Source organism: Naumovozyma dairenensis, chromosome 11 (genome assembly GCF_000227115.2).
Source record: "Naumovozyma dairenensis CBS 421 chromosome 11, complete genome".
NCBI classification, from domain to species: Eukaryota; Fungi; Ascomycota; class Saccharomycetes; order Saccharomycetales; family Saccharomycetaceae; genus Naumovozyma; species Naumovozyma dairenensis.
This window is the reverse complement of record NC_016489.1, coordinates 307,907-320,596: the sequence shown is the minus strand read 5'-3', so window position 1 is coordinate 320,596 and position 12,690 is coordinate 307,907. Positions and strand designations below refer to the sequence as shown.

General features: G+C 33.4%; 5 protein-coding genes across 5 annotated transcripts; 1 reads left to right on the top strand and 4 right to left on the bottom strand.

Annotated features, from left to right (window-relative positions):
• Positions 1 to 203: 203 nt before the first annotated feature.
• On the bottom strand, positions 204 to 1,964 carry SSH4 (Ssh4p; the record flags this gene model as incomplete). The annotated part of the gene is made up of 1 exon (XM_003672525.1): positions 204 to 1,964. The coding sequence occupies one exon, from the start codon at positions 1,962 to 1,964 to the stop codon at positions 204 to 206; it is 1,761 nt and encodes a 586-aa protein (XP_003672573.1).
• A 412-nt stretch (positions 1,965 to 2,376) lies between these two features.
• On the bottom strand, positions 2,377 to 3,981 carry RRN3 (rDNA-binding RNA polymerase I transcriptional factor; the record flags this gene model as incomplete). The annotated part of the gene is made up of 1 exon (XM_003672524.1): positions 2,377 to 3,981. One exon carries the CDS (start codon positions 3,979 to 3,981, stop codon positions 2,377 to 2,379), a length of 1,605 nt encoding a protein of 534 aa, XP_003672572.1.
• A 901-nt stretch (positions 3,982 to 4,882) lies between these two features.
• NDAI0K01370 (serine/threonine-protein kinase) lies at positions 4,883 to 6,925 on the bottom strand (the record flags this gene model as incomplete). The annotated part of the gene is made up of 1 exon (XM_003672523.1): positions 4,883 to 6,925. One exon carries the CDS (start codon positions 6,923 to 6,925, stop codon positions 4,883 to 4,885), a length of 2,043 nt encoding a protein of 680 aa, XP_003672571.1.
• Positions 6,926 to 7,954: 1,029 nt separating this feature from the next.
• Positions 7,955 to 8,221, bottom strand: NDAI0K01360 (uncharacterized protein; the record flags this gene model as incomplete). The annotated part of the gene is made up of 1 exon (XM_003672522.1): positions 7,955 to 8,221. The coding sequence occupies one exon, from the start codon at positions 8,219 to 8,221 to the stop codon at positions 7,955 to 7,957; it is 267 nt and encodes an 88-aa protein (XP_003672570.1).
• Positions 8,222 to 11,629: 3,408 nt separating this feature from the next.
• Positions 11,630 to 12,445, top strand: PRM4 (pheromone-regulated protein PRM4; the record flags this gene model as incomplete). The annotated part of the gene is made up of 1 exon (XM_003672521.1): positions 11,630 to 12,445. One exon carries the CDS (start codon positions 11,630 to 11,632, stop codon positions 12,443 to 12,445), a length of 816 nt encoding a protein of 271 aa, XP_003672569.1.
• Positions 12,446 to 12,690: the final 245 nt, after the last annotated feature.

The window sequence follows — 12,690 nt, the reverse complement described above, 5'->3', positions numbered from 1 at the left end:
ATCTAATGTTAATGAATATATATAAGTATATGGATTCAATAATAAGAACAATAGAAGAATACAAATCTATATTGTTCAAGTATGTAAGATATAGTCTCTGGGTGAATGAAGTAAAAAAGTTCATACATGCCATATTTATCCTCAACAAAATCGGACATGATAAACCTTGACCAACAATCTCCCCTACATCTTTGTCATAGTGTTCATCTCCTTGAGCCTTTCCTCTTTTTCTTCTTCAGCTTCTTATTCCTATTCTTCTTATGATCTGTGTGACCTGTGGGTACTTCATTGCCGTTGCTATTGCTAGATATGTCATTCGGGAGATTGTCAGCGTCAATGCTTCGTTCAACCAATTGGTCAGTACTCGTTACAACAGGAATAGCTCTATCATCATGTTCACTGATGGTACTATTTTCATAAAGATTATTTTCCTGATCGTAACGAGATGATATCCTCTCATACGTTTCAATACCAGGTATCCTTAGTCTATTGTTATTATTTTCTCGCATACCTTCACTAGACTCCACTATAGGATGTCCTGATTCCTCCCGTGGATGGACAGGGGTAAAGAAATCATTAGAAGTGGTAGGATACATTGGTGGTAAAGCGGCGCCTTTTTGTAAAATAGTGTCTGCTTTAGCCTCTTCTCCATTATAAGCAGGAGGAACACCAATATCACCGTACACACTCCCAAATGCATACTTCTTTACATTGGCCTCTATAAATACAAATCCAACTTGTCCCAAATTGACATGTAATTCCACTTCTTCCGAATCTATTTGATCTGACTCATCATGTGGATCTCGTACTCGCTGTAATGAGTGCGGTAACTCAAGTTCTCTTCCTTCAGACAAGGCCTCTCTTAATTCAACATTATCTGAATCTTCCACTAAACCATCTTTTGTATATGATCTCGTGTATGATGCGTTAATGGCACCGATACTAACGAATAAATCGATATCAACGTTTTGAGTCACATCCATCATTTTTTTACCGTTGTGTGTAATAAATATTGTACCTGATTTATATCTATATCCAAATCCAACTACATCACCTTCTTGTAATTTAGGTAAAAGAGTACTTGCTAGGAACGGATTATTTATTCTCAACTTCCCCGTAGATTCATATGCAATCGAGTATTTAGCCATTCCAGGTTGTCTGAAATATGGATATGGGATAGTAATTAATCCAATACTGAATATACTATTTGAATTTCTTGCATGTTTAAACACTTTAACTTCAAAATAAACAGCTTCCTTCTTATTATATGGTAGTGGGAAATTCATAACAGATGACGAACTCTTGTTGTATTTAGTAAAGATCATATCTAATTTATCTTGAATAATGAAACTCGGTAGGAAGTTCCCCATTTCATCAACATTATCGTTAATACTAGGCAACATATAATAACTTTGAATCCCACGATCCTTAATAAACCTTAGATCATTAGCGCTCATAAAGGTACCAAATTCATCCACATGCGGTTCAGAATGTTTTTGAAATTCGATTGATCGTTTATAAAGTTCTATTTCATATTGTGACATCTTACTCAACTCTGTTCGTACTCTTTCTTGATTTTCAAAAGCATCATCAAATTCCCCAGGTGATGTAAAATTTGAATCCAATAAAATCCCATTATGCCTCTTATTGAACAGGATATCAAACCTGCGAGGTCGATGCAATCCTCCTCTCAACGATTCCTCATCATATTCAGCTTCATCAGAACCACAGAATGTTACGTATGCAGCCATCAACATGAGGAGAATCATCAATATCGCAAATGTCACAGAAAGACTTATTAAAAAAGCTAAACTGACGGGTTCTGTATCCATAGGCGGTGGCTGAGGTTGTGGTATTGAAGGTATGTCATTTAAAGATGCAGGTTGTGATGTTGCTGACAGGAACTCAGACATTATTGTTTGTTGTTTTGGCATATCGATATCCTTTGAATTTAGGAACACCATTTTCTTTCACTTTAACCTAAAATTAATTGTGTTTTTGATGTAGTGGTATATATGTAAGCGAAAAGATTTATGTGTATGAGGCTAGATACCTTGGTGATATTGCAATACTGTTTAGTAAAGAATAAAAGATGTTGAATAATCCTTTATATTCCTTGAAGTATAAATATAAGTTTTTATATTTTCAAGCGACGGAGTTTTAAAAGCTATGAGAAACCACAGGGAAGACATTTTGTTAAGAAAACAAGTTAAACATGAGATGATATTATAAGGATATGTATATATTCTATATGAAATGATAAAACAAATAAGAAAGTTATAATTAGGTAATGCAAAATATTTTTTAATTTTTTTTCGTTTTCATGTTGTGAGGCAAAGTAGGACATTTAGATAAATTTTTGTATTTCACCATGGTCTAATCATCTGATTCATCGCTCTCCAAATCCCCGCTGGCCTCACTCCATTCAATATAATATTCTTTCATCATTCTTTTATAATTCCTTAAAAATAATGGATCATATGGGAAATAACTCTGTAAATCAATGAATTGTTGTCTCGTTGCTAGAGACCACGTGGATGAGACAGTCCCCACCTTAACAAAATCGGATGTGTCCCTCTTAGATGTATCCACTTTACCAATTATCCCTCTTAATCTTTCATTATTATTATTTTCAATTATACTAAAACAATATGCCACATCCTCATGTTGAGCAATTCTGGCAAACATTAACATAACATTTTCATTACAATATTTCAAAGGATTAAATTTCGATATAATCGTTCTTTGGAAAAATTTGTCTAATTCACATTCCCATTCACCATCGCAATCCCGGAAAAGATTATGTCTAAAACAGAATATATAACATAAGGATTGGAATGCAGCATAAAATTGTTTAAACCTTTCCATCCCACCAGGTTGATCCACTTCCTCTTCTCTTTCAATGACATAACGATTTAACCACGATGTTAGATAACTGGCAACAAATACAATCTGTGTTCTTGATAATTTTTTAGCACGAGCAATGTATGATCCCAAGTATTGTAATGACTTGATTTTTTTCTCTGCTGCTTCATTGGGAGAAAATGCTATATCAATCAAAGTCACCAAAAATGAATCCATCAATTCTAACTGTTGTTGAGAAATATGGAACATGATATATTGGATGGATCTTGTGTAGTATGTAGGTAAGACATGGGTCTTGAATAACGTTGTTAATGTGTTGAAAAGTGCTACTCCATCACCGGTCTCCAGACTTTCTGGAGTTAATGCATTAGAAATATGTTCCGTTATCAGTGTGAGTATCGAATCTAATTTAGTCGAAAGTTCTTTGATACCTTGTGTTGCTTCAATATTATATTCTTCACCTTCTTCATCTTCGTCTTCATCTTCATCTTCATCTTCATTATCTGAAGCTGCCTCTTCGTCTTCTTCTTCACTGTCACTCTTCATATGATCATCACCTTCTTCTTCATCATCATCTGATTCGATATCATTTTCAATTTCTTCTTCTAAATCGTCTTCAATTTCATCATCCAATTCATCTAATTCATTTTGTAATTCCACATCAATGGAAATAATTCTTTCTACAAGTAAAGACCAAATTTGAAACTTCAGTTCTTTACAATATTCAGTTAAAAACAAAAGATTAGCAATATAATTGACAGTTTTTGAACTGGTATCATTCTTATTAGGGAAGAACCTAGTCAAATAAGAGTCAATAAATCCCATTGAAGAAGGGATCATTCTTAAGAAATATTTAAGCATATCATGATGACATTGAGTCATCTTGATAGATAAAGTAAAATTTGAAATTAAGATCATTGAAACATCTTGCCACCATTTGGGGACACTGGAACAAAGAATCTTAATGAAAAATACATATTTACTTAGAGTTAATGATGGTAATTCCCACCATTTCTCAAAGTTTATAATATTTTGAATTAACATGATCCCATTCGTAGAATCGATGCGATTAATATTGTTCGACAGAATATCTAATAGAATGTTAAAATTTTCCATCGAGATTCTTTCAGAGTTCTTAGCTGATAACCCAACTTGATCAGCTATTACATTTATTCCAGTAAAATCGTTCTGTTATGACAAACAATGGCAGTTTTAGCGAGGGTCCTTGTTAGTAAAAAAAGAATTTGTTTGAGGAAGGAGAAGAGAAAAAGAAAAAAACGCATGAAAAGAGATGAAACATACCTTTTCTAAGTTATCCAACGCTGACTTAACAAATCTTGAAAATAAATTGGAAGAAAATCTATTGTCACTATCATTATTAGCTTCTATTTGATGCAAAGTAATATCATTGGAAAACTCCACTTTACGTTTTTATTTGTAGTGGACGTTGGATCCAAATCAGGTTGGGCATTTCGTTTAGTATTATTTTCAAAAGCCATCATTTTTCAACGAGTAAATAATCAATTTAAAGTTTAGTATTATTGTATTATTATCAGGAACTTTAGAAAAAACTGTACTCAAGAAAATACAGAATATTTACTACTTGTCACACGATAGATAAAGCCAAATAGAAACACTTCTTAGTCCTCTTTGATAAGTGAATAGTAATAACAATCAGAATTTTTCCAACTTAACGTAATGAATAAAGAAGGATTCTTTTAGATTTAATCTTTTTTTCAAGGAATGGATTATGTAAAACGTCAAAATTTTCAAATTTCAAAAATTTCCCCTTCGATGAGCTGGGCTTCGTGCGGCTGTTTCTGAGACGATGGCCGTTTTTAACGATGAGAATATATATAATAATAATAGTGCTCAAGGTCCTCTTTTTATTAAACTTGAATAGAAATAAATAATATTATGTACGTATAAATAATGTTGGGTTCATAGAGAAGTGCTAAATTTTTAATAGTATACATATGTACGGAGTGGTCCCAGCCCTATGTTCTTTTGTTTTTAATTATCTTGAACTACCTAGTTGTTCGTTCCCAACGTATGTCCAGCCACCGAATTGTTTTTGAACACTTTCACTCAAGAATTCATCTACGACACTGTCCACAGGCTTTTCTCTTGTAAATTCTTGATCAAAGTTACTTGTATCCATTGAATTTATCACAGGAGGTTTATATGGTGGAATATAACCTTTCATTAATAGACGGTGCCAAGACAACTGGCTGAAAAATGGATGGTTCTTGATCTCATCCGTACCATTGTATCCTAACCTTCTTGTTGGGTCACGGCTCAGTAATCCTATTAAAAGATCTTTGGCATCTTCATCAAATCCATCAGGGAATCTTAATGGATTTTGTAGAATTTTCTTATACATCTTGGGTACATCTTCATCATAATAAGGTGGTAACCCAGTCAACATTTCATACAACAAGACACCGAGAGTCCACCAATCAACCACTTTCGAATAACCTTGTCCTAACAATAATTCGGGAGCTAAATATTCAGGAGTCCCACAAAATGTATCGGTCTTATCAGAATCTTTCATATTTAATTTACAAAGACCAAAATCACATAGAGCGATATGTCCCTGATAATCCAATAAGATATTTTCCGGTTTCAAATCACGATAAATAACATCTAGTTTATGTAGTGTTTCCAAGGCACATAATAATTCGGCAGTATAAAATCTTGCCCTTGAAAGATCAAACCTTCCCTCTTTTTGCAAATGATAAAACAATTCACCACCATTGATAAAAGCTAGGACTAAGTATAATTTCTCAGGAGATTGAAATGAAAATTTTAATGGGACAATAAAGGGGCAGTTTATTCTGGCCAGAACAGTCCTTTCAGCTAATGTATGCGTGACTTCTGATTTAGAAACAATGTATGACTTCCTAATTGCCTTTAAAGCATAAACTTTTTGTGTATCCTTTTTACGTACTTGCATAACTTTACCAAATGAACCTTTACCAATAACTTTTAAAAGATCAAAATCATCAATTGATAAGTGCTTATTCTTGGCTGGTTTATAATCAATTGATATATTAATCTTACCTTGACCATTTTCCAAAGAAATCCATTGATGGTTGTAAAGCCTTATATTTGCTGATGTGTTGAACTTCAAATTTACTGGCAAATTTAATGAATCTAAGTGGATATCTTGATTAGAATTAATCTTTTGGAAAATCTCCTTCAGTTTTGGATTATTATTACCAGCTTCATCTTGCCATGGTTTAGATGGTAATAATATTGATGGGATTCTTGCGAATACATCAATTTTCAAAAATGGTAACTTTCTCGTGGTATCAAAAGTAGAGATCTTATTGAAGACTGGTTTTAACATAGTACCATATTCTGGTTCGATAGTAGCTACCGTATTATCAAATTCTATAGTGAAATATAATAATGGATTCAAGTTCGATGAACCTGGTAATATGATTGTTGCTGGAATAAATTTAGAACAATTCTTACTTTGTAATAAATCCTCTTTGTTATTAATCCCATCGCTAGTATTCATGCTCATATTGTTATCGTTGCCGCCATTAGAAGATAATTGTAGGTTTGATAATTGCGATAACAGGGCATTAATATCCGATTGGGAATTTGGTGCAGCAATACCGGAACTTAATAGTTTTGTTAAAATCTGTTGATTCGAAGTTATTGGGAATGGCAACATGAACCCGTCACCATTATAAACTTTAATTGTCATTATACCCGAGGAAGACGTAGAGTCATTAGGAATATCTTGTACTGGTTCGGAACTGGAACTTGACTGTGATTGAGATTGAGGGTTGTTGGGTCCGTTGACTATTGAAGATCCTGATGAAGATGATGGACCTTTCATACCAGATCCGTCTTGAGAAGATGGCGGTCCCTTTAGGTCAGGAGCTATCGTCGAGTTAGATTTTGTAATCGTCTCTTTTCTAGATGAGATTATATCACCAGATGGAGATTTAGGAATAGAAGAAGACGATTCAACAGAGGACTCCTTTTGTTTCTGTTTCTCTTCTCTTGATCTACCAAACTTGAATTTTGATTTCCATGAATACATGATAAAATTATTATTTTACTTCACTTTTTAGATGTAACACTTCTATCTGAAAATATAGGAGAACCAGTACTGAATTTGGTTTTAGGATTCTTAAAGTTTGCCAATTGGATATATATTAACTCGAGGAAAAAATAGTACACTATAACGTAATAAAGTTGAAATGCGCTGTTTCCAAACTTCTTTGACCAGATTTTGCTTTCCAAATACGCCTAGGATTTGCTTTGGCCTGTCAAAAAATAGTGATTTAATTCATCTTCTAGTCTATAGATTATGTAAGGTTCCTCTGAAGATCAACTCTTGATGTTCTCGGGCACAATTCCACACGTACACCACACTGTAGATAAAGAACGCCATGTTTCTGGCATAGAGATGTTAATAAATGTCAGAGATTATGGAGACATAAATTGACAGTTGTTCATATTTTGGTTTCCCAAAGTTTTGTGATATAGAAGAGGGTATCTAGAGTAGTTAGAATTGAAATTAGTGGTGCTATTTTGGAATGTTATTTGGTTTTATGTAGAAGCGCTTTTATGTACAACTATAAACTTATATCAATACACCTTCCTTATTATCCATGCTTGTCATATCAGAATAGTGGCCAGCCCCATAATACGTTGATTTATGACGCTCTTTAACATATTGAGGCCTAATTGGGACTTCTAACAATGGTTGCTCCAAAATGGTCTCTAATCCGGAAGAAGACACAGAATACGAAGAAGAAGATCTTGGTGTTGTTGGTGTAAAAAGTGGCATAGGACCTAATGGCACCACCGACTTTTTATTATCATTTACTTTATTGATGTGGTTTTTGCCCTTCTTATAATTATCTACATCCATGTTCTTTTCTTGGTATTTTAGCCTTAAACTGTTCTCACTTTTGACCGATTGGTAAGAACTTAAGGAAAAACAACTAGTATCATCATCATCATCATCATCGTCTTCGTCATAGACTTCACTATCATCATTTTCATAATATACTATAAATTCTTCCTCAACGTTACCTTCTTCTTCTTCATCTTCATCTTCAATCTAATAAATACTTCTTTTTTGATTGGAAGATCCTGTTACTGGTGATAATCCACAAAGCAAAGTTCTGCGTATTATAAGCATATGATTTTGGTATTCATTAAATTGTTCAATATTATTGAGAAGGGTATCTAATAAGTTTGCATTTCCAACCATTCTTCTAAGATCGAATCCCTTTCTTGAACCAACTTTAACACAATGTGCCAATTTATTTCTTGACAGGTCTGATAAAAGTTTTTGTTTCTCAATCGAGGAATATGTAAAATTCATAAAATCTGTTTGTGTAGTTACTTTATTTCTTCTTTTTGGTTGCAAAACTAGGTTCCAAGCTTTCTGGTAGGTTATGCAGGATCTATAACTAAGTTGCTAAGACAATGGTAATGGTGCATTAATTTCAGTAAAAAAAGGGTTGAGCTATCCAAGTTATATACTGTCGAAAAGGTTTTTTTCAAAGATGATCTACATATATTACTAACAATGCTGGTTTGAAAGCATCGACTTTTTAGGAACCAAAAACGGAGTTACAACCTTCTTTTAGAAATAAAGTTTGATTAGACCAGATTTTTTTGGAAGATCTAATTAAATTTAGCCACGTAAGACAAGGTACGACTTTGATTAATTTTACTGTATTCACGAAATCATTAGGTGCATAGTCACAATTAGAAGGAAACGCAATAAACTTCCAATGGTAAAGTTGGATTCATCTCAAAATTTGGGAAGGCTAGCTTTTTTACTCGAAAATCTATACAACTAAAACGATTTCGAAAATTTGTTTCTACTATGATATTTCCCTGCTGGCTTTATGCAGCTTCCCTTTTTTTGTATACAAATTGTATAATACAATGCAAGATAGATCCATTAATGCTAGGGAGTTAGCGAACAAACGTAATGCATAACGTTTGGCTTTGTATTTCGAAATAACTTTTTCTGTCATAAAATCCCATGAAATGGATCTTCGATCCTATATGTATTCTTTACGTAAGGTGCTTTGCATGGGAAGTGTCTGTTAAAATCTTCACGAACAAGGGAAGCTCAATTTCGATATTGAAGACCAAACGACAGATGTACACAATAACGACGATAATATATTATGCAATAAAACTCCTAAAGACATAATTGTCGCTTTGACTTCGTCAATTTGCATTGTCAACCTGCATTTTTATTATGCATGCAGCATAAGATATGCTGCAACTCTTGGTTACTGATCCAGTCGTCTGCCAATTTCGTAAATCACTTTTTTTATCGGCGCTCACTGATTATTACTGCTCATTTTCCCTTAACGTTTCTAGTTTCGTTCCTTCTAGAAGATATGATTTTCGTCTTTCTTTTCTTCCAAGTTGGTAAGTTTCCGAAGATCCCTTTACCATGCAGCTTTGTTCGAATTGTAAATCCTTTAACCTTTTCCCTACGTCAATTCTTCAGCCGGAGTTCGGACGGGAAAAAAAAACTAACGATAGCTAATAAACAGACGTAGAGGAAAAAACAAGAGTATCCCTTTTTTTTTCCTGTTTCAAATAGACACTGGTTCATTCTCTTACTTACTTAGAGGAAGACAATACGTAGACTATGCACTAAGTATACAGAATGAAGAAGTTAATTTTCCAGTGCGTCAAGAAAAAGGTGATTAATTTTATTTTTCCAAAGTTTTTTGTGTCTATTATATAAAGACATAGGAAATTTTTATCGCCAATACCATCTAGCTGCTTCCAGTAGAAAGGGAATTAAACTAACGACGAAAGAGTCGTATTTATATGCAAAGACAAAAATTATTTGAACTCAAAGCGACATTCTTTTTGGAATTTTATATATCTGGAACTGGATGTCGCCTTTAAAAAAAAGATTTAATTTATTGGCAATTAATACTTTTGACATTTATTGAAATATGGGAAGCCTACCTTTTTATAACATTTGTATTTACCCTTTCTTCTAAGGTAAAAAAACAAGATAATTTCCATTTGATGTATATTTCAAAGAGCGCTTTACTTGTTTTGTGAACTAAAGCCAGTGTAATAATAATAGAAATAATTTCGATTATACTAACTTCATAAAAGATATGGGTCATAAATATACCAAACTTTGTGGACGTTATTAATAATTACATATTAAAAAACAATTCATTTATTAAAAAAAAAGTATCGAAGGGAATTGTGAACACAAATATGGAATTGCCCAGCTGTCTGAATGTCTATATATCTTTAAGAATTATTGTATCACTTCAAGATGTATTCCTAGGGTATAAACCCTGGTGAATTGTCTGAAATAAATGCACCTCTGTTCGTCTGTTCCATCAACTTGTACGTTACAGAGTCTGAATTTCGGACTTTGCGGATTAAAAACGAAGTGTTGTTAATTTACTTGATTTATTGACATGAAAGAATAGAACAGAATATTACAATTGCAATACTTGTTGATCAACCGATTCTTTTTAGGCATTCTTAAGGAGATAGTCATCAAATAACATATTTCCCCCTGGTTATCAAGCGTTTGATTCAACTTCTGTGAAGCCACTTCATGAAAAGATCTGAAATTCTTCCAACCAATTCTTGTTTTGTTAATTTTGAAAAGTGAAAAAAAAAAGACTACACAATAAACTTGAATTATACATAATACGAATATTAATGTAAATAATATGGTTAAAACCTTTAATGAGGATGGTAATATTTCTTTCTCCAACGAGTTCAAAGTTTATCCTAAGTCAGCACAAGAAGAAAGTATATATGTATGTGTGTAATAAAATGGCCAACGAGAAGGATTTTGTTAAGTTCAAGTAATTTTTTTGTCAATTCTGAAGGAGAGCTTTAGTTAACAAATAGTTGGAAACAATTAATTAGCTTCCCGCAAAATATCTCGATCTTTTAACCTGGCAGATTAAAATATGTACAGTAGTCCGTAGTAGATCTCCTAAAGCCTAAGGATAGCCGTGGGATAAGGTAAGACCTAGACATGACAATAAAGTGGGGGACTTTCTTTGATAGCCAAATTGGGGGAGGGATTGGGTAGGGGGCCGGGTTGGATTAAAATTTCGGGGGTAAAGGCCGGGCTAGAGGGTCTCCAATTAAGGTCCAGCGGGGGTAAAACCGAAGATTTGGGGGGTAAAACTGGGGGTACAGATAAATAACCAAAATATTTTTATGATGACTAGTAAGAGAGACTATATTAATATATATTCAACATTCTATAAATGGGAGTTGGGGGAAGGGATTGAAATTTTTACTTTGGGTAGGGGTAGGGGCTTAATGTTTTCATCTGGGTTTTGAAAACGGGTGGGGTAGGCCTATTTTTTTTGGGGGGGGTAAAAAATTCCTACCCCTCCCAATGTCTGTCCGTGGTTTCTCGTTCAGTAATGCATATCTATCTCCCCCGCCCCCCCAACTGTACGTAATTTACCTACCTATGTAGCAGTCTCTTCGCCCCCCAAAAGTTATAGGCGGATAGTTCCCTCTTCCGGGTCCAAAGGAAAAGATACCTTCCCTCATTATGAAAGACCATTACTATTATATAAGCTTATACTACTGATACACCCGATAGGTGCTATTAGATCTCCAAGTAATATATAGAGATATATTTATACCTTATCTCTAGGTTTGTTGGAAGCGACAATATTACACAACACACAACACAGCAAAGGCATATATATTCACAAAGTTCGAAGAAAAAAAAGCAAGTTTATATTACAAAATGGGAACTACCAAAATACCAAAACAAATCAAGTCGAGGAGAAATACAAGAATAATTTCAATCACTGTAATACTGTTGACTGTAATGGGATTGCTTATCTTTGAATGGAGTTCAGATTATACATTTGAATCCTCACTACATTCTTTAGGGTTCCCATCTCTAACATCCTCCTCTTCCTCTTCCTCGGGAAATCAAGAAGAGTTCATTCCATCTTCACTTCTTTCGAAGCCTGTTCAAGAATCTATGAAAACGGACAACCCTGTTGAGGAAAATGATAATCTTTTGAAAGTTTGGAAGGAGATTTCAGATATAAAGAAAGAATTGTCAAAAGATGAACATATATTGAAAAAGAACGATGGTAATGATAACAGCAAGAAATTGAAAGATAGCCAAAACGTTCATCTATTATCATCAACTTCATTCAACGCAGAAGACAATTTTAAACAAATCTTAAATACTTCGCCAGCTGTATTGTTCATTAAGTCATCTGAATGGGATTCTCAATATCTGAAAAACCTATTATCCATAGAATATGAAATTTCTCCACAATTAGCAATAGTAGATTTGGAAAAACATTCCAATGGGAATCAATTACTAAATTATATCAAGAAAAATAAGTTATTACCACCTTCAAATAAAGCATCATCCACACCTAATTTACCTTATTTATTCATTAATGGGGTTTCAATCATTAATAATGGTCTTTCAAAAGATATTAAACAGTTACATTCTAATGGTCATTTATTAAATAAATTGAAATCTTATTCTGATGGTCATATCTTTTTCGAAAAGAAGAATTTCCCATCAAATTCTTGATTTTCATCATCGTTACCATCGTTACCATATCATTTTACACATATTCATGTTTCGTTTTTCCATGCCCCACTTTTTTTGATACCATAAATATTCTTTCATTTCAAATTATATATTATTTCACTCGCACAGTCTATACCCATAAATAAATATTTTAACGACTTTTATCCTATATTATTTCTGATATAGGCATTCCGATGATGTAACGTCATGTATTATGCTATATAATTTAGCTATCACCATCATAA